General features: G+C 54.4%; 1 protein-coding gene across 1 annotated transcript in view; it reads right to left on the bottom strand.

Moving 5' to 3' along the window:
- The window catches only part of PHACTR3 (phosphatase and actin regulator 3), a 175,376-nt gene that overhangs the window by 10,243 nt on the left and 142,490 nt on the right, over positions 1–22,643 (bottom strand). The window contains exon 9 of the mRNA XM_006896924.1: positions 147–202. Within this exon, the coding sequence (XP_006896986.1) occupies positions 147–202 (56 nt within the window). The remainder of the gene's footprint in view (positions 1–146; positions 203–22,643) is intronic.

Raw genomic sequence — 22,643 nt, 5'->3', positions numbered from 1 at the left:
AGAGCTGGGCCAGGTGCGAGGGTCGGGCACACACGGACCTTGTCCCCATGCTCCCTGCCTGGGAAGGGGACAGGGTGCCCAGTAGGGGCGCGCGCAGAGGGAGTCCCCTGTCCGCTCACGTGGCGCGGGTCCCCGGGTGCACTCACGTTTGAGGATGTTCCTCCGCTCCAGCTCCTCCACGGCGGGTCTCTGGCTCAGCCGTCTGCGGAAGAACACCAGGATCACATTCTGCACCATGCTGGGCGCCGCACATCCCACTCGGCCAGGGGGCCAGGGGTCCCCCGGGGAGCAGCCTGGGCGCAGCTCCGCGGCAGGGGAGGCGCGGGGTCACGGGGCGGCCGTGGGGTCCCTCGCTCTGGCTCTATGTCCACCTGTCTCCATGGCAGGGACCCTGGCCAGGCACGTGGAGGCGGCGCTCAGTGCGGTGGACAGCGCTCCCCCAGGTGTGCGGCTAGCTCCCTACACGTCCCCGGCCTCCAGGCTGCGGGGCTGGTCAGTCCTGATCTGCGACGCGGGGACAGCTCGAGCAGCGCACCCAGCCTGCTGCACCTGGGCTCTGCGCGCCTGGCTGCGAGCGGGTAGGATCCTCCTGTCCCCGCCTCCGGTCGTGAGCGTGAGCGAGCGGAGTCCCCGCGCCCAGCACTGCGGAGCTGCGGGATCTCCAAGCTCGCTCCCGCCCGCCAGCGCAGCGCGGTGACAAGTGCCAGCCTCCTGTCCCCTCGCCAGCCTCCCCATGGGGACGCGAAGGGCCGGCGCACAGCCATAAACAAAAGCCTTGTCGGATGGGGGGGGGGGGCGCATAATTAGTCCCCCTGAATGCCAAGCGCCCAAGATTTTTGTCACTTAAATAATAATGTCCTTGGGTCCCAGCCAGGAGCCAGCCCCCTTCCGGGACCTAGAGGCACTGAGGGGAGAGGTGGGCTGGCCCGCCTGTGCCCCAGAAATTGGGGGCCCTGACACTGTGCCCCAGAAGGGGGCTGCCTCCAGACACAAGCAATTGCTATTTATAACCTGGCCCAGGCCCAAGTCGACACCCCAGGGCCTGTGTCCTTTTTCCAGGGGCTTTATGTATCCCTGGGTGCTCTGGAGGCCACCCCAACACGCTGCCCCCACACTCCAGACCCCAGCTCTGTCCCATGGGAGGCCTCACCATTCAGCTCATGACACATGTTCCCTCCTTCAGCAGGGATTATGGGGTGCTCACACAGGAGGAGTCCTGCTGGTCTAGTAGCTAAAGCACACAGCTGCTAACAAGCTGGGTGGTTCGAATCCATGAGCCACCACCCTATGGAGGAAGACAAGGACTTTCCCAAAGATTTCAAACCAGGACCAACCCCACAGCCATGGAGCCGACGGCAGCATCTGTGAGCGGTGGGACAGCAGACACGAGGCCCCCAGGGTTTCCGTGGCCACGGGCTTCCTGGGAAAGGCTGCCTCAGCTTCCCTGTGGACGAGCAGGTGGGTCTCAGCCGCGGAGAGTGAGGACGGCGGCCAAGGCTGAACCACCAGCCTCCAGGGCCAGCTTCAATGGTGGCCACCTTGGGAACTCCCGGCAGCCCTACTGTCCTGCAGGGTCACGTCTACAGACCAGGATCGACCGGACTGCAGAGGTTCTGGGTTACACTCCAAGCACTGTCCTAGCCCTGAAAACAATGGGCAGGATAGCCAGAGTCCCTGTCCATGGGAGTCTCCAACCTGGGCAAAGCCACTACACAGAAGGACAAGTCAGGCTGGGCAGTGCTGGGCAAGGAGCAGGCCTCTCACGTGGCGGTGACACGGGCCACTTGGGCAACCTCTGCGAAGACCCCTGTGCAGCCCAGGCTGAGGTTGTACGGGGGGGGGGGGGGGGGGCACCAGGGAGGGCTTCCTAGAGGAAGGCACAGAAGCCTGGTGGACAAGGGTCCAGCTTGGGATGAGGGGGACAGAGGGACATACCAGGAAGCTAGGGCATTATGGAGACAGGAGCAGAGCCTAGATGGACAGAGTGACAGTCTGAAGGCACCGAGTGGCATGCTGGGAATGTCGTCTTACAGGTACTAGGGAGCCACTGAAGGCTGTGGAGCAGGGAAGGAACGTGGGCAGCCTGTGCTGTCTTCCTGTCTGCATGTCCACCCTGACTCAGGAAGGCAAGGTTCCCTGCCCACAACGGGACCACGTCCAAAACGGGCCTGGAGGAGAGGGAACGGTGCACCTGAGGACAAGGGAGGCACACGCTTGACCCAAGTCTGTGGGCTGTTGCTTCCTGAGTGCTGGGCAGGCTGACTCAGCCGACTCCTCTCTGTCATGAAAATGGGGACAGAGAGGCCCTTCTTCCCAACCTGGTTAAAGGAGGTAAAAGACAGGCATGTTTAAAACCACACAGCCCAGATACGGTGCACGACATCTCAAACTACAGCCGTCACCTGCGTCACATCAAGGACATCTGAGGGAAGGACACTGGTTCGTCCTCCTGGACGTCTCTGGTCACAGCAGGCTTTCCTCCAGCTGGACACTGGCCTTGGATGAGCCAAACGCTCACTTCTATTGGAGATATAGCTGCCACAGATGTCACTTCATCCCCCAAGAGAAGTGGGGACCCCCAGTCCTGAACCAGAGGATGTGACCTGAAGTAGAAACTAGACTTTTCTGTAATAGTGGCAATGAGTTCGTACAAAGTGGCTGGAGCGCTGAGTCCAGCAGAGCAGATGCTGAGAGAGGGGGTCCCCACTGCAGAGACCCCGATGAGGACTAAGCGAACAATCGTTCTACTCCCCATGAATATGCTTAGCAGAGACATGAGAGGATAACCCAACCCTAACACACATGCGCTTGTGGATATGCACGGTCCCTACCAGTTACTCGATCTCCCCTCCAACTCTAGCACGCTCAGTACATACAGTCCCCACAGATAGTGCAACCCACCATGTACACACTTGGTGCATATGGACGCTGTTATAGCATGCATATGTACGTACAAGCCAACCTTCGCCACATGCTCACTATATACATGTTATTACAGCCCTATCAGGTACAGACGCAGCACACGTACGTGTACATCCAATCTCTACCATGTACGCAGTCTGTGCACACACCCCATGACAGCCCCCCAAACGACATGTCAGCACATACCCAGTATTAGTTCCACAGTCAACACTCTTGGCACCATTAGCCAGGAAATTAAAAGGCCTATTGCCATGGGAAAGCCTGCTGTTAGGGACCTCTCCAAAGTACTGAAGAGCAATGGTGTCACTCTAGAGGCCTGATATAGGCCATGGTCTTTGCAATCACTTGCTATGCATCAGAGAGCTGGACAATGACTAGTGAGAATAGAAGGCGAATTACTGCCTTTGAGCTGTGGTGTTGGCGAAGAGTAGTGAATGTATCATGGACTGCCAAGAAAACAGATTCATCCTGGAAAGGATTAAACCGGGAGGCTCCTTGGAGACAAGGATTCGGAGGCTTCGTCTGACACACTTTGGACATGTTGTAAGGAGAGATAGGTCCTTGGAGAGGGACATCATGCTTGGGAGGGTGGAGGGACAGCGCAGGAGAGGAAGGCCCTCTATGAGGTGGATTGATTCAGTGACTGGAGCAATGGGGTTGGGTAGTGAGACTGTACAGGACAGAGTTTAGGGCTATTGTACATATAAAATCGCTGAGTTGCAGGTGACTCAATGGCACCACCACCACCATCTGGGTACACTCAGCATGCACGCACATACCCAGTGCACACGCATGCCGCTACAGCCCCATGTGAGCACTCGGCACACGTCAGTTACAGCTCCTACCAGAACACACTCAGCTCACACACGTTGGTACAACCCAGTCGCCACCACGCAGGCAGAGAGTGATGCACCCATGCCCCCACCCCCGTCGGGAGAGGAGCTTCCCCTAAACCAAGCTGCTGCAGCGTATGTCGGAAACGACAAGGACGGCACAGGACAGGGCTGCCCTCTTATTCACAGGGTAGCTCGGTGGCCCCTAACCCCGATGACAGGTACACACCAAGTGCACACATCCACACAATTCAGTCCTCTCCCCCGCCCCCACCAGGCAGACCCCATGCACTCTCCCACGCTGCCGCGGCCCAGCCTGATTTCTGGCCAGGGACCACTTCCCCACATCACCAGGCCCTTGTCACCGACCTGTCCCCAGAGCCCGCTCCTGCTGGACCAAACCGCCCCTCACAGGCATCTCCACAGCACACATGCATCACCCACAGCTGCCACTGCTTTTCTAGGGAGTTACCCCAGAACCCCCTCCTTGGTGAGCATGCCAGCCTCCCACAGTCAGCTCGGAGTCCACATCCTGCCTAGGGCAGGCTTAGCCAGTCAGCAATTTCCACACAGGCCCGGACCGCCGATGCTGGCCTGAGTCATGTGAGAATACGGCGTACTAGCCCAGTACACGGCGTCTAACGCAGAGGTTGGCAGTTCAAATCCAACAGCCTAGGGCTGCCCCGCGGAGCTGGTCCACTATCACATGGGGCCACTGGGACTCCGACAAGATCCAACTGCTGGCACGTTAGTGCTCAGTGGCCACGGACAAGCCACACGCCCCATCTCTTCGGTTTCCTTTCATGACTGCTGACTATGAAATGGCACAGAAGCACCGGTCAGTGCTCAGCACAAGGATCGCTCCAGAAGTTTCTCTTTGCACACAGAACCCAGCTGACCTCTCCTCCTCGAAGACCACAGCACCAGAAGGCAGGGCAGTTGAGAGGACGGATGGCCCAGCACGGGGCAGGACGGTGGGCAGACGCTGCGGCTGTGTACAGCATCCAGCCTGTCGGCCCTGAAGGCGCAGTTTCACCCTCTCACCCAGGCTTGTCTGAAATCCCTGCGGATTGGGAAGCACTTTTCCCCAGACAAGGCACTCCTCCCTGGGGAGGGAGCTGCCAGCAAGCAGAAGGCGACACCCACGGGGACTCCGGGCTATTCCGGGAGGCTTTCCTGGGAATGCCGTCGCTCTACTGCAGCCCTGAGTCATGGAAAGCACAGCGTCCACCCCCCAGAGGTGGGATTCCCCAGAAGTGGGATTCCCCAGAGGTGGGATTCCCCAGAGGCAGCACACCAGGCCTCTCTGCTGTGGAGCCCAGGCTGGGTCTGAACCACTAGCCTCTTGGGTTAACGGTCAAGCACTTAATCACCGGGCTCCCATTAGCTCCTACACACCTATCAACCAGTCTGCTTCTCACCTCAACGCACATACTTGAGAGAAGCCAGCACACCCACCTGTGACAGGGTGGCGGTGGAGTTAACGGCATGAGGGCCTCAGCCACAAGCCAGGCTGACCAGGCAGCCAGCGGCTCGGACACCAGGCGGTGCTGCCTTGATCCGGCCAACAGGTGCTTAAATACACTAAGGGTGGCTTGGTGGTAAGGAACTGTGCTGCCAGCGCCGAGGCATGAAGTTCGAATCTATCAGCTGCTCTCTGGGAGAATGATGGGTGCTCTCCTTCCTTCCTGCCTCAAAACCCAGTGACTCCAACTCGACAGTAAACAGCATCGAGTCAGACACTCAGCTGGCGGGTTCACACCACTTCAGGTTGGCCCTCAGCTCCCTACCACTAGGGCACCTACACACACCTGTGAGATGAGGTGGGCTGAGACCCGGGCTGCAGCAATAGGTCAAGCACACCGTGACAGAGCGGGACATGCTGTATTTGACATGCACGTGTTTATGCAGGAATGTATCTATACACTGATGTGTCAAATGCGACAATGGTCGCCCATGGTGGACAGTGTTTGGTGGAGTTTCCCAAGTAAAACAAGCTTGGAAGCAGGAGTGGCATCCACTTCCGATATGGCTTGCATCTGAAAACTATGACCTTGAAGAAACGATGAAAGTTATACAAGTGCTCAGGTCTTTTATTCACAGGGTCGTTATGAGTCGTCTACAACTTGACAGCACTTAAGAGAGCTCTGTTGGCCTAATGGATATAGTGATGCTACCAATCCAAAGGTGGGCGGTTTTCACCTGTAGCCTTCAGGCCTGGGCTTAGTTGTTTTTGGTCATTCTTTTGAGTGGTATAGCCCTGGTCTGTCCATTTACTGTACAGAGGTTACTCGTGGTTGCTGTGACGCCCAACACTGTAACACTGATGTGTCAGATGTGTTAATGGTCACCCACGGTGGACTGTTTGCTGGAGCTCCCCAATTAAAACAAGCTTGGAAGGAGTGGTATCCATTTCCGAAACAGCTTGCCTCTAGAAACTATGAACTTGGAGAAACGACAAAAGTCATACAACTGTCCAGGTCTTTTGTTCCTAGGGTCGCCATGAGTCGCCTATACCCGACGGTACTTAACACAGTGCCGTGTGTGTATGTATGTGCGCATCCAACACTGTGGCCACATCAGAACCGACCCGCCGCTGCCCCTCCAGTGCCTGGCCAAGAACGTAACTAGGAAGCCTGCCCATCATTGAGTGGCTGGTGGTGTGCCTTTCAGGTTAGCTCTAGACCTGCCTCTGTAGGTCTGTAGACATGTACAGACACAACAAAGCCGTGGTGGTGCAGTGGGTTCAACGTGGGGCTATTACTGAAAGCTCAGCACTTGAGGCTTGCCGGAGGGGAGTCTCTGGGGAGAAAGGGGAAGCAGGGTGTCTGCGGTGGACACAGCCCCAGGAACCCAGTGAGAATCTACGTCCGAGCCGGCATCAACTTGACGGAACCGGGCGGAGGGAGGAGACAGCCTACGTACGGGAGCACCTGTGTGGGGAAGGAGCCTGGTGGTACAGTGTCTCATGCGCTGCCAGCCAGGTGGTCAGCTGCTTGAACCCACCCACCTCTCTGCAGCATGAAGACGGGCGATGCCCTCCTGTACAGACTCGCAGCCTTGGAGACCAGCAGCGGGTCACCGTGAGCTGTCAGACTGAAAGCAGTGGGGTAGGAGCTGCCACCCGTCAGGTGTACGAGCGGGAGGGCTGGTGGCTTAGTGCCAAGGAGCTGCGCTGCCAACCCAAAGGCACAAGGTTTCAGTCTACCAGCTGCTCCCCAGGAGGATGGGCAGTCTCCTCTCCTGTGACTGACCACCTGTGAAAACCCACAGGACCAGCTAGGGGTCAGTCCCAGCTTGACGGTACTCAGAAGCCGCAGGTGTGTACCCGGTATCCGTGTGCCCGGCTCCCCTCCCAGCAGACTAGCCCGGCTAAGTGTCCATGACCCAGGACACCCCCAAGCAGCCACTGCCCTTTCGCTCCACCCCCTGGACTCCTCATTGACTAGCACAGAGAGCCCCCCGACTCTGTGCACCGCCCCCCGCGGCACTCCTTCCCTCCCTGATGAGCACAACCATCGTCCCCCAGCCCGTCTGTCCCAGGGGTGGCGATTCCTATAATTAGGTAATTCATTTAGGCTTCACACACGTTGATCCAAGGCTTTCATGCAAAAGGAGAAAATGTTCCAACTCTATGAGGATGAAGGCCTTGAAAGGCTTCCGTGAAGATAAACAGCTAAAAATACCACTGGCAGCTGGTGAGGGAGCCACCAGCAGAGAAGCCGGGGGTCTCCAAAAGCTGGAGGAGTCTATCCTTAGATTGTTTCTAAATGTTCCAAATTCTCACACAAGGAAAATCGACACTGGAAACCAGACACTCCATCACGTGAGCATTTTACTCAAGAAACCACCCCCGTGATGGGATCCTGTCCAGAGACAGTCAAATCTCTGCAGAAATAAAGGCATGAGCCACTGTTACGTCTCCTAACCAGCCCTTCAGTGTCAAAAGGAGCCCTTGATGGCACAGTGGTTACAATGCATGGCTGCTAAGGTCAAGGTTGGTGGTTTGAGTCCACCAGCTGCTTCACAGGAGAAGGCAGGCGCCATCTGTCCCATCAGGATTACAGGATCCAACACACTGTCAGGGAGGTCCACTGTCCTACGGGTCACCACACATCCGGGTGGCCTTCATGGCAGTGCAGTTTGGGGAGCCGAGATCTAAAAGTTCGTTATGTGAATAACTGACCCCGTGTGAGGCTTGGTCCCCTCAGTGGACAGGGGCTACCGTGGTTACCCCTCATGGCCAAGGAGCGTGATTCACGGTGCTGCAGATTGTTAAGCATTTGCCAGCCCAAAGGTTGCAGATTCAAATCCACTGAGGGGGCCTTGGAAGGCAGGCCTGGTGTCGAGCTGAAAGGTCACGGCCTCAAGCAGCCTGTGGGCAGCTGTGCTGGCACATCAGGTCACTGTGGCCTTGAGCAGGGGCACGTCCACCAGAGACCGCCGTGGCCCTCACTGCTCACACAGAAACTACTTCCTAGTAGTTCCACTCCACGTGCACAGACGCTGTCCCAGGGAAGCGGGGCTGAGGGGGAGTGAGCCATTCTGTTGTCATTTTTACTCTATAAATTTCTTACTTGAATTTTAGAAATTAAAATATGCACATCCTTCCACCACCTGCTCTCAGCATGAAGATGGTGGATTGCCTGTGCACCTTCGCACGTGAAGCGTCTGCTGTCGGCAGCCCTGGACTCCCCACCCGGCGGCGGCCCTGGGTTTCCCACCTGGCACCAGAGCAGAGGCCATCGCTCTTCCATCCCCCCTCACCTCTCAGGAAGTTGCCCGCCAGCCTTCTTCACCCCCTGGTAATTCTGGGGATCAGCCCAGCAACCTCCGCATCCGGCCTCCCTGCCTCACCCAGAACGAACAGGTTGCTCCTACCAGACAAGGGGTGCACCTTGACCCACAGGCTCCTCCTGAGTCATGCCGGCTCATGGTGGCTACTCTTGGTCTTCAGTGCGTCTGGGGGCTGCTGGCAGGCAGAGGCCTCGACTAGTACAGACTGACGCAGAGCAGGTGCCGGTAACGGCACACAGACCAGTGAGCACTAAACTCGCCACGATCAAACTGCCAACGTCCTGTGAGCCGCCCGATGAGGACTGCGTGGTCCTCAGCGAATACTGGACACAAACAAATCCCCAAAGTCCGAGAAGCAGCAACACCTTTCAATCTGTCCTCGATTATAAAAACAAAACGGGCAGCACCGTGTCTAGAGGAAGTAAACTCCATCAGTGCTACAAGCGAGCTTTGACCCTCACAGCCAGTGTCCAGGGAAGCTGGTGTCCATGATCAGCAGCCACTAAGAGAAGTATCACTGATGCCGAGTGCAGGGACGGGAACTGCAAGCAGAGGACACAGCCCTGGCAACGTCCTCGAGGCACGAGAACACTCGTGCTCAAGGAGAAGATGCAGCGGAGAGGGCGGAGGGCAGCGAGAGGGCACAGGAGTGTGGACAGGGCCGGGGAACGCGGGCCAGGAGGCGCTGCAGAGTGCACCCAGGAGCAATGGGAAGTCTTTACAGGATCTGAACCGTATCATCCACTCGTGAGCTCTGCAAATAACCACTCCTCCCTCGTTTATCCTTCTCTCCATCCGCTCACCCTTCTGATAATCCACCCAACTACACGGCTAGTCACCCATCAACCCAGTCATGTGCTCACTGCTCCATTCATTCTCCCTCCAACAGATCATGCCTCCTCCTACCCCTCCATGTAACTCTCTCCAAATACACAGCCCTCCGTCTTTCCATCCAATTCACTCACCCAACCATCTTTCCATCCATTTACTCACTCCACACACACGCAGCCCTATGCTCAACAATGCAGCCATTTATGGACCCGTTTCTCCACGTACCTGTCATCCAACTCTTCCCTGCAGCTAAACCTCTATCGCCTCACTGATCCTTTGTCTCGTGCAGACCATGTATCCAATCCTGCCCTTGACTCTGTCACCATCCAATCAACCCAACCATCGAGGGACCCTTACCACTGACTCACCCTTGCACCCACCAAACCACTCATTCATCCACTTCTCCAGCCACATAAACTACCCCAAATCCAGCCAACAAAATCCGCAACTACATACATAACCATTCACTCAATACATCCTTGAGTCCAGCTATGCTTACACACAGCCACCTCTCCAGAAACCTACCCATGCATTTAACCATGCAGTTACCCATTCCCTCAGCCATCCCTTCATTCACGCACCCACACATTCAACTACAAAACCGACCATGCACTGCTCTGGCCATACTGCTCCTCGACCACTCAGCCATCCAGTCATTCAGGTTCCCATCAACCATCCATCCAGCGATCATCTGGCGACGGCTTGCTCTGTACCAGCCTTTGTGGAGGCTCGAGGAAGCAAATAGTGAACGTGCCAAATCCTTCAAGATTCCACTGTCTAAGTGGAGAAGCTTGTAATTTAGTAGTTCTAAGTGGAACCCGTTATTAGGAAGGAACAATCGATGGTCCCCAGCACTCTGATGGACAGTGGGGACAGAGGAACCAGTCCTCATCTCTGCCATCACCATGGTGATTTCCTGAGAGGGGAAGTAAAGAGCAACCAGAAGACAAAGTGAGTGTGGGCTGAGGCTGAGAAGGGCAGCATTCATTAGTCCGTGGACATCACATCTGTCCTGGAAGCACAGCAGAGGCTTCTTAGAAGCAAGGACAGCGGGCTTTGTCTCCATACTCTACCTGTGATCAAGGCAGACCATTCACTGGAAAAGGACATCACGCTTGTTAGCGGGTCGGTGAAGAGGAAGACCCTCGATGTGATAAACATGGTGGCTGCGGCCGAGGACGGCGCAGGACTGGTCAGGGTTTTGCCCTGTTTCCCGTGGGGGTGCTGAGTTGGTGCCGACTTGATGGCATTTAACAACTTCAGGAATGGTCCACGGCTGGACAGGCCCCAGTTCACATCCTCAGTCAGCACTGAGAGGCGAAGCCTCAGCTGTTCTGTGCAGAACGAAAATCCTGAGCGCGCTGGGCAAGGACTCGAGACAAGGAACGCAGGACTCTGGACTCGGTGGTGTCAGAATGCTGACTACAGCCTGGACTGCAGAACCGGCAGTGGTCTTGGAGTAGAGCCAGAAGGTTCCTCAGGGCCAAGAATGGAGAGCCCTCATGTAGTGGGGACATGTCATCAGGGGGAGCCCGGCCCTGGATGAGGACATCGTGCTGGTAAAGCAAAGTGTCAGAAAAGACCCTCAATGAGAGGCCTGGCGCACTGCGGCCGCGTGAGGACAGCACCGGGCTGCGTGGAAGGCCGCCGGGTCAGAACCGACTCGACAACACATCCCACCATCACGCCGTGACGCCCCAATGCCAGTGTCAAGGCCTTGCTGAGGTCTGCTCGCCACTCAAAAGGGGAAATGCTGGAACCACCAAGACCAGGCTGCTGAAAGCGGTCATCAAACTCTCCAGTCCATGACCCCACGAGGAGTCACAGCCCAGACACCTGACCCACAAATGTGGGCCTGGGGGTCACAGGAGAAGCTTGCTGGTGCAACCGCACCACCCACATGTACGATGATGCCTGTGTGCTGCACACACCGGGGCCCGGGCTTTGCAAAGGCCTTATACATGGTCTGTTCTAGATTATTCCACCCACTATCTCCTTCACTCATTTTCAGAGAATCCCTGAGCAAAGTGTGTACTGGCAACTGGACAGATGCGGGACTCTTGTCCACGAGGAAGTCAAGGGCACCCCGCTGGAGGGCTCCTGAGTATTCGAGGCTGAGGCCGGGGAGAGCACAGGCTTCCTTCACTGAAGGGGGATCAGCCAAGTTCCTTAAGACTGGGGTTCTAGGTTAGGGTCCCCATGGAAATGAACCCCAAGTTAAGGTCCAGGGGAGTGTGGCCCTATTAGGCTACAGCACACACCCCTTGAGTCTAGGGGCTCCTCCTTGCCCCTACCTCACATCCTTCCACCCCACCAATTCTGCAGGGTCCCAGAACAAAGGAAACTGGACTGGATTTCAAGCTCCCTCCAACCCCACACCTCCTGAGAAGCCCAGTGCTACCTCCTTCAACCAAGGTATCGCACAGCCAACTGGTGGCAGCCAAGTCGATGCCCTCTCACAGCGGCCCCATAAGACAGCAGAAGTGCCTCAGAGTCTCCAAAGCCTTAAATCTTTACAGAAGCAGAATGTCTCAGTTTATACCCTTCCCCCGAGCGGTTGGTAGGTTTGAACTCCTGAGTTTTGGTTAGCAAAGTGCTTTGGCCAGTGTCACCAGGCCTTTCCCACAGGAGAAAGTTACCTCTAAAATCTCCAGACACCTGCTCTAGTCCCCACACTCAAACCAGCCGTCACTCCCACCAGCCAGAGGAGATCCAAGGGCAGACAAGAGAGCAGATGTGCCAAGGACACAGGGACCAGTCGACCAAGGGCCCAGAGGGACGCTCCGGCCGCGGAGCACAGTCCAGCACTAACGAACGACACAGGTCTGCCAACAACGTGCACACATCAGGAGGACGTGCTGAAAGCAACAGGTCAGCCACAAAGGCCAACAAGGGTTATCAAAGACGAAGCAATGTTTACACACACGCCGGGGCGGCTGCCAGGGACGGGAGGGGGAAGCCAAGATAAGTAGGGAATATTCTCGCACACTGTCAGGTCAGAGCTGACGCACAGCTCATCTTCCCTGCGGCTTACGGGGCTCTAGGCGGCAAGGAAGCCGTTTGCCCGTCTTTCTCCCGTGAAGCTGCTGGTGGACTTGCAGGTAGGAGCACGTGGGCTCTGTCCCGAGAGCTCCCCACAAAGGTAACAGGCACTGGGTCAAAGGAAGAGAGTACACCGTAAAGGGATTATCTGACACGTGGGCAGGTAGCTGATGTTCTAAAACAAAACACATCTGTAATGGACACCACTGACTGGAACGTGAGAAGCATGAACGTAGAAGAATTGGATATTTTTAACGAAGAAATGGGGCACATAAATATTGCCATACTAGGCCTTGGTGAAATGAGATGGACTGGCATGGGACCTTTTGATCAGATATGGTCCATTATTCAGGAGATGAAAAGGAGAGAAAAAAGACGATCACATTCACAGTTAAAAATACGATTTCCTGAACAATACTGAAAGAATGTTGAGAGGACACGAGTAACAGCCACACGCATACAATACTCAAATATGTGCACCAATAACCACAGCCACAGAGGAGGAAAGAGGTCATTTACCAGCGTTCACAGATGGAAATCAAACATGCAACCACAGTGCATTAAGAATGGTGACTGGAACGCAAAAGCTGGGAACAGAAGGGAGATCAGAAGTTGTAGAATGCTTGGTGACAGAAATGAGGCTGGAGATATGATAGGATTTTGTATAATGGTTTGCTCATTACAAACACCTTTTGTAAGAAACTATGGATTTCACCTGATGGTATGCACAGGAATCAGATTGATTACATCTGTGGACAGAATCACTGGATACGCTCAATCTCAGCTGTGAAGCTTAGGCCAGCTGTTTATTATGGAACAGACCATCAATTATTCAAATCCAAGTTCAAACTGAAGCTAAAGGAAATCTAATTTACAAGAACCAAAATTGGACTTTGACTCCATCCCATCTTAAAAACAACGTCAGGAACAGGTTTAAGGCCTTGAACACTAATGAACAAAGACCAGAGGAGCTGTGGGAGGACCCATCAAAGATGCAAAAAGTCATTATAAAGACAGGAGGAAGCCAAGACTTAGATGGACGTCAGAAGAGACTGAATATTGCACTAACACACCAGAAGCCAAAGTCAAGGGAAGAAATCTGCAAAGAGCTGAACAGGAGGTTTCCAAAGGCAGCATGGGAAGACAAAGCAAATTATAATAAAATGTGCAAAGAGCTGGAGTCAAAATCAAAAGGGATGAACTTGCTGGGCATTTAAGCTGAAGGAACTGAAGAACACATTCAAACCTCGAGTTGCAATACTTAAGGATGTTTTGGGCAGAGTATTACATGACCCAAGAAGCATCAAAAGATGGAAGGAGGAAAGAGTCACTGTATCAAAAAGAATTGGCCGACACAAAAATTTCATGCAACAATATATGATCAAGAGGCAATGGTGATCAAAGAATTAGTTCAAGCTGCTCTGAAGGAATTGGAAAAAAAACCCAAGTCCCCGGGAATCGATGGGATACCAATTGACATAATTCAACAGATGTAGCCCTGAACGTACTCACCAGGTTGTGCCAAGAAATCTGGAGGACAACTAACTGGAAGGCAATTAACTGGAAGAGATCTGTGTTTATTCTCATTCCAAAAAATAGTGACCAGAGTGTGGGCATTATCAAACAGAATCACTAATTCCACATGCAAGCAAAATCCTGAAGATTAAAAAATGCCATTGACAGAGAACCAGAAACAGAACAAGCTGGTTTAGAGGAAGCCATGGCACTAGAGACATTATCACCAGTGCCAGATGGATGTTGACCAAAAGCACAGAGTACCTGGGAAACGTGTGTTTCATTGACTACGCAAAGGCATTTCTGCAGATCCTAACAAATTGTGGCTAACATTGAGAAGAATAGGAATTCCCTAGCACTTGATTGTGTTCATGAGAATCCTATACTTGGACCAGAAAACATTCGTCAGAACAGAGCAAGGACATCATGCACGGTTCAAAATCAGGAGTGTTTCAGGGATGTGTCCTGTTCTCCAGACTTTTTCAATCTATAAGCAGAACAGTTCAGGAGGCTGGACACTGAGGAGGAATGCGGCATCAGGATTGGAGGAAAATTCATCAACCACCTGCCTTATGCACATGACACAACCTTGCTTGCGGAAACTGATAAAGATCTGAAGCATTTGTGGCAAAAGGTCAAGGACTATAGTTTTCAATATTAAGTGAAGCTCAACATCAATAAAGCAAAGTTCATACCACTGGCCAACTGGTAGCACCATGTTAAATGCAGGAGAAATGGAGAAATTGGAATTCAGCAAGCTGAAATTAACAATCAACACTCTTAGCACTAGTAGGAAATTAAAAGATGGATTGTTTTAATAAAGTCTACTGTCAGAGAAATCTCCCAAGTGAAGAGCAACAACGTCAGTCTAGAGACTAAGATGTGCCTGATCCAGGTCATGGGGTTTGCAATTTTCAGCTATGCATCAGAGAACTGGGCAATGACTAAAGAGGACAGAAGAATCGATGTTTGAGTCGTAGGTGCTGGAGACGAGTATTAAACATACCACGGATTGCCAAGAGCAGCAAGGTCTGTCCAGGAGAAGGTGAAACCAAGTTGCTTTTTGGAGCAAGGATTCTGAGTCTGTCGCCTATTTTTCCCATGTTGCCAGTTCTTGGAGAAGGACATCATACTTGTAAGGGTGGAGGGACAGCTCAGAAGATCCTTGATAAACACAGTAACTGGGGTGTAATGGGGGTAGGTGTGTCAGATACAATGAGATTGACTCAGGATAGGGCAGGGTTCAGAACGTTTGTGAATAGGGTCCCTATGCACTGCAGGCGACTTGACAGCACATATCAATAATGGAATGGACAAACCAACAGGCATTGTAAACTTCTACTCAAATGATTTACAAAACCCAGAATAAAATGAGGGGTGACGACCCTCCAAAGAGATTAACACAGTGGCTGTCACAATGACCTTGAGCATATCGGAGAAACTGAGGAAGGCACGGGATAGGACAGGGTTCACAGGGTCACTGAGCCGTACTTGATAGCACTTGATGTGACCGTGTAGGAAACCGTGGCCACCACAGAACTCTGAGCTGGTGTGGTCCACGTACGACATCTGACTCGGTTAAAGCCCCGTTGTGGTGCTGTCTATACCCAAGTTCATGTACATTCTGGTTAAGTGTCATGGAGTCAGCACAACTCAGAGACCCTACGAACAGATCTGAACCCTGTCCCACCCCCGAGCCAGCCTTCTCATCCCTGGTACATGTGAGTCCTTTGCCGCAGACACCAACACTCCAGCTCACCGAGCGTCCTCTGCTCCTTCACCGACCCTCCACTTTTCTAAGCATCATGTAGGTCTCTCTTCAAGGACACGCTCCCCTCCTGACACGCTCAAAGTATAAACAGCTGACCTTCCATCAGGTTTATGAGGCTGTAAATCACACGGAAGAGTCGTCCCCATTTTTCTCCCACACCTGCTTGCATCCCAGACCTGCTGACGCTATGGGCAGTGTGTCCAAGCCGTGTCCGATTCTTCCACGACCTCTCACCTGATGCCAGGTCTTTCTTCCAAAAACCTCTGGGCAGACTTGAACCTTTGATCTTATAGTTAGCAGCTGATTATGTTCACTGAAGGAGTCAGCCAGGGCCCTTAAATAGGCCTTCCAAATACTGAGGAAACACCATGACCAGGACAAGTAACTCAAATGATGGACAAGCGAGAGATCTTTAGAAACAACAGAGCAGGGAGGTGGCCCAGGCAGCCATCAGGGCAATGGACAACGCTGGACAGAACAAAGGGGTGGTGGTGCAGCCCTGCTGTGGGGTCACTCGGGAGGTCTGTGAGGACAGGCAGCATCAGAGCAGAGCCGAGTGACCAGGGACAGAGGTGTGTGCAACTGGGGACTGAGCCAGGCAGGAGGGCCACTCTGGCCCTGACTTCTCAGGGCAGCAACACCCCAGGGAGGCCACTGTCCAGGGCCAGGAGCCATCCCCGGCAGAACAGGTTCCCCAAGAGACCACATCCACCCCGTCAGGCCTCCCCAAGCCCGCTCCCCGCCTTGGCTTTGCGCTCAACCCCACCTGGAGAACAGTGTCCGCACATTCTGTCTCCAGGACCCAGAACAGCCTGTCACACGTACATCTGGAGGAGACTCCAAACTGTGGTCACACTGTGTCCCTTCCTCGCACAGAGAGCACGGGGCCCCAGGGGCCAGGCCGTCTAACGCTCTGTCCCTGCAAGACCTCACTAACAGAAAGGAGGCGTGAAGGGGGGGCGCGAATGTGGGGTGCACTTCATGTTCCGGCTGCCGTGACAATGCATCACTCGTGTGTCCCTGCCGGGCCCAGGAGTCCAGCACAAGGGGGTGCAGCACCTCACTCCTCGGGAAGGCCTGCCCACCTCGTGACCTCCAATGTGGCCGACACTTCTGGTGTTGACAAGGCGGGCCAGCCTCCACCTCCACCAGCACAAGGCCAGCTCCCTGGGGGTCTGTGCCCCTCTTAGAATCCCACTGTCAGGCAGTATTCACCCCAAACTCTGCTGTAAGTCGACTCTCCCCATCACGACCCCACAGGATTGGGGTACAACTGCCTGAGATTTCCGAGGCTACAAATGCTTACAGGTACAGATGGCTTCAGCACCCGCCCTCGGGGTAACAGGTGGGCTTGAACCGAGGATGTCAAGAGCCATGAGTTTAACCCCTGCACCACCAGGACTCCTTCCTCAGTAGCCATGAGCAGACAGAAAAGCACAGTGACAGCAGAAGTCAACTAAGGTGGGGTGGGGGGCTGGCAAGGGAGGTGCAGGTCAGCACGGCGTCGTTCTGTTGTGTTTGACCATTGAGAGGAGCCCGCTGGATGGCACCGAACAGCAGCCAGGAGTGGGTACTGTGTCACCAGGGAGCCCCGAGGTTCTGCCCAGCATTGCACAGGCCTGTTTGGGACAGACTGTCCAGTGATGTATACACACACCCCCCACCCACTGTTGTGGTGACGTGCCATCAGTTTGACCGCACCACTCAGGGCGACTCTTCTTGTGTACCATAGAGTGGGATCCAACTGGCACAGGAGATTGCCCCTGGCAGATTCGAACCATGTGTCTTCAAGACTGCAGTGCAGCTTCTTGCCACTAAGCCACCAGCGCTCCCTTCAGAGTGACTCTGAACAGGTCTGTACCGTGCCCCATCCTGTACCACCCACATCACCTGACAAGCTGGACCCCACTATTACAGTCACCTTGTCATCCATCTCACCGAGTGTCTCCCCCTGACACTGACCCCCACCATTCTCGTTATGAGGTCTTTTCCAAGGACTGACCCCTCCTGACAAAATGCTCAAAATGGCTCAGATGGAAGCGAACTCCCCGCACCTCAGTGCTCTGCCTGCACTGCTAAGGGCCACGTGTCTCATGTCACACAGAGTGGACAGGGCTGGGAGCAGTCAGCTGAAGGGGCACCCACTCAGCACCCTCAGGTCAGGACCACCATCCTCCCCAGAGACCCTCCTTGGCTGCATGTTAGCCTGCACCCCCCCGTGCCTGGCATCAAGTGCTTAGACTCGATGCAGAAAACTCATTCTGGCTGAACCCCAGGGAAGCAGCATCTGCAGTGTCCGACTGTCCACAAACTGATGGCCCCCCCGCAAGCCGCTGCAGGAAGCGGTTCTCCACACGGAGGCCTGGCATCCAGCGGGGACACAGGACACGCTGGCCAGCGGCAGCCTCTGCCAGGCGCCCAGCACCCTCTCCTCATCCCTCCAGCAGCTTGGCACAACTCTCCTCTCCTGGGAACCTGTATGTTTGTGGGGGAAGCGGCGACCGCAGCTTGTTCCAGACACAGAACAAAATGTACAGTCAGAGCATTTCCATATTTACACGCTAACACGCCAAGTGTCAGTTCCTGGAGGACAGCACGCTATGGACTCTCAGCTCGCACCGTACTCTGTGTGGGCACAGCTCCCGGGGGACTTCACGGGACGTGCTCACAGCCTGGGGTCAAGCCCCGCAGGCACCGGGGGGACACGGTCCTCACACCATCCTCAGCAGCGTGGAGGGTCACTGCAGCCTGGCCCTCTGTGCAGAGGTGGTGGCACACGGCCAGTTCACATGACCTTCTGCAGGCCCGTCTGTCCCCTGGGCAGGCTATGACCTCCACGGAAGCCGTGCCCCTTGAGCACCATCTGTCCTTCCAGGGACAAACTACACGTCCCTCGTGATCATCTCCTGCCTGGTCCCCCTCCACCCTTGTCCCCCACCCAGAACGAGGCTGTCAGCACTGCCCTTTAACCGGACACCCTGTGGTGCACACGGCCAACTTGCTGACAGGGCACAGACAGGATCCACCCAGAGGTGCATCAGAGAAAAGGCCTGGCTGTCACTGAAAAATCAACCGCTGAAAACCTTGGACTACAGTCTGTCCTGACACATGGGTGACATGCACGGGACGGCAGTGAAGGGATGGCTTTCTGGAAGCCCCCTTTTCCTCCACCCACCTCCCAGTGGCAAGGCGTCCAGCCTGCTCCCCCTCCCCACACCATCACGGGGGCTGGCAAACACACCACACACATCGCCACTGTCTACTAGTAATACATTTCCTCATTTCAATTAATATTTCATCTTATGCTAGAGAATTCGGTGCACTTATCAAAAATAAATTGCTCTGGTGGCATAGTGGTAAGAAACTACGCTGCAATCCCAAAGGCTCGCCACCAGCTGCTCTGTGTGGGGGGAATTAACACTCTCCTCCCATGCACTTTCCTGCCTCTGAAACCCCTTCTGGAGGCCCAGCTATGGGTCAGGCCCGACTTGCCGGTACCGGTACCACCACCACAATGCAGGGAACCAGTCATCAGCCCCATCACGGAGAGGAATACGAGGCAAGTTTTGTAATTTGGGGTAGAAAAGGTTTTGTTAAAATAGCATCGATGCTATGACAGAACTCTGGTGGCGCAGCTGCTAACACACTGCGGTGCCCTGAGGGGGAGATGGGCCTCCCGCTCCACAATCCTCACAGCCTTGGAAACCCGATGGCCCTTCAGGGCCGCAAGGAGGTGGAATGCACACGGCAGCTAATGGGCTGAGCTGGGTTTTAGAATAAAAACCATGAACCATAAAGTCATGCTGTTGGGTTGGGACCAACTCCAAAGTGACCCTGCACTGCACTTCCAAGGCTGTAAATCACACGGGCCAAGACAGCCGCCTTACTCCTCAAGAGCAGATGGTGGGCTTGAACCGCCAGAGCCACAGTCTATGAATGAGAACTACATCCCCGGAGCTCTCCAGGAACCACGGAGATTAAAACCAAAACCCCAAAACTGGCCTGGGTCGAGTGGGACTGCTAGCAGCCGTCCACTGGGTTTCTGAGAGGGTAAACCAGTACGGGACAGCGTGAGCGGTAGATTTGAACTGCTGTTCTTTCAGTTAGAAACCCAGCCTGTAACTCACTGTACCACCAGGGCTCCTTATAGATTGTTGTGGTGTCGCATCAAGCTGAAGCCACCCCACAGCTGCCCCAACCTGCAGGTTCTCCGAGGCTGTAAATCACATGGCAGAAGACTGCCCAGCCTTATCCTGTGGGGCAGCTGGTGGATTTGAACCATGTGCCTTTTGGGATTGCAGCGCAGCTTCTTAGCCCTCATAGATGATTGTTGTTGATTGCCTTTGAGTCAAGCACAAGTTATAGTGACCCTATGAACAAAAGGCCTGAAGCCCCTCTACAACTATCAACATTTATCAAAGTTCATAGAGTTTCCGGAGGCATGTTGTTTAGGAAGTGGATGCCACTCCTGCTTCCAAACACATGTATATAGTTACACATATATAAACTCATGAATGTCCATCCCTGGGCAAGCCCCTTTTTTTGTAAATAAAGTTTTATTAGTACAGAGCCAGGCTCAGTCATTTAAGCATTGTCCTTCCTTTGGCTTTAACAAAAGAGGAACAGGGTCTGTCAAGTCCTCATGATTTAGCCTCCACCCCTCAGAGCACACGGGTGACCCTAAAGGGATCACTGGTAATCTGAGGACCTTAGAAATGAAAACCTGCCATGCATTAAAAGAATAAAATGGAATGTGATGGTTGTAGGGAGGGGTGGGGAAAAGGAAATGGGGAAGATCCATGGGGATCTGGAAAGACAGGTTACACTGGTGGGAACAGTTCAATGTTGATTTTATCAAAGACAATGAATGGATCCAAAGTCTCCATAAACTTTCATTAAAATAAAAAAAGGAATAAAAAATATAATGGGAAAAACTATGAAGCACAATGTGAATGAAGACAGTGTGAAAAGCAATGCACACAAACTTTGTAAGAAGCCAGTATAAAATGAATCTATAATAAAATAAAATGGAAACATAACCCACAGCCAAGAACAACTGTTTGTGCTTCAACAAATGGCGGAGGGTGAAGCTCTTGTTAAGGGGTAGCTTCCTCAAACCAGAGCCCACAGCACCCCCCGACCTCACCAACCTCCCTGTCACGACCCTGGGAGCACAAGAGCCGTGCGGTGCAGGCTTCAATGGCCGCCCACCCTGGAAAGGGCCACGGGGCCAGGGAGCGAGAGACACCCATGCAGTTAGCATCAGGATTGTAACAAGGGCCAGGCCTCCTGCATTGCTGGACACTGCTGGACTCAGACCACGACCCTGAGTCACCCTTCGAGCCTGGATGCGGACTCCCAACTGTGAATCAACTTTCAGTCAAACATCAGACAGGCCAGAGGGTGACCACTTGCCACCATGGTGGGCACATAATCTCAGAACCAACAGACCACAGGGTGACTGCCACCATGGGCACCAAGTCCTCAGAACCACTGACAGGTCAAGGGTAACGACCACCATGGGCACACGGTCCTCAGAACAACCAGCAGATCACAAGGTGACCGTCACTATGGGTACACGGTCCCCAGAACCAACAGACCAAGGGTGACTGCCACCTCCACAGGCACAGGGCCCTCGGAACCAACCACCCTACAAGCTCTGGTGCGTCTCAGGCGGCTCAGATCCACCCGGGCTCCTTGAGAGAAAGAGCAATTTCCTCTTGGAGATCTGTAAAGGGTCTGCGTCAGTTCTGACTTGAAGACAATGGTTTTGGGGGAAGAGACTGGGAAATGGGGGGAGATGTACAAAGAGGAAGTGGGAGACACATCGCCTTGAGACAGAAGCCATGGATTGGGCATTCCCCATGGGGAGCCCTTGTCTGGGGCTCAGGGGGTCCAGCACCCCCAGCTCCTGGTCCAAGGTTTGTCTCCTGAGCAGCCTTACCTGTCCAGCTCAGGACCTGAACCCCACACGTTGGTGTCCCCAGCACCAGCTCTATATGGCAGCTGGCAAGTCTGGTGCCCAGGCCCCAGGTGGAATTGTGAGCACCTCAATTTACAGGAGCACCCTGCAACACACAACCCCACACCAGGTTCACGCTGCAGACGAGAAAACAGATCAGAGCAAAAAGTCCCCTCCCCAGTCACCCAGCACAGCCACACGGGGTTGGGATGCAAACCTGGGCTTCTGTGACCCCCAACCTCACACTGCTGGTCCCTGTCAGCCACCAGGACCTGGCAGGGGACCCTGCCTCCCCCACACTGCACAGACTTCTCAGAGGTGACCCGGTGCACACCCTGCCACTGCCATCCCATTTTATAGATGGAAAAGCAGAGGCTTAGTACACAGGGCACTCAGTCTCCCCCAGGGTGGCCACGCAGAAAGCGGAGTTCACAAACAGTTATCCACACACGTCCACAAAGGAGTAACCCCCAACTGGAGAGAGCCATGTGTCCTTCAGAGCAAGGCACATCTGCGTTCCCAGGACACCTTGTGTGGGGGACACCCATATGCCATCACAAGTGGGGAAGCCCATGGAGGATGGAGTGGGGTGCAACTGAACGCCCTGCATGGACAGTCCTTCCAGAGGGCTGGTGCCAGCCCAGTGCCAGACCAGAGACCCTACTACAGACCACACTGCTCAAAGTGGGCACCAGCCTCACAGTGACCACGCTGGCAGCCTACGGTCTCTGTTGTCCCCTAAGCACTGGTCGAGGTCAGGCCCTGGTTCGTGGGGACCACTGAGATGTTGGGACTTGGCCCTGTCCATACTGATACGTTGTCTCTGCTGTGGTGACACAGAGACTGTCCCAAGGTCCAAGAGGGAGAAGTCAAGCCGTGTCCCACCAGTCCTGCAGGGCTGTCATGTGGGGGTCACCACAGTACAGAGAGGGCACAGGCTCTGTGCCCCCCCCCCCACAGTGCTGCAGGG

This window comes from Elephantulus edwardii, unplaced genomic scaffold (assembly GCF_000299155.1).
Source record: "Elephantulus edwardii isolate Elephantulus edwardi_28Jun2011 unplaced genomic scaffold, EleEdw1.0 scaffold00193, whole genome shotgun sequence".
In the NCBI taxonomy this organism is placed as follows: domain Eukaryota; kingdom Metazoa; phylum Chordata; class Mammalia; order Macroscelidea; family Macroscelididae; genus Elephantulus; species Elephantulus edwardii.
This window is presented reverse-complemented; position numbering and strand designations above follow the sequence as displayed.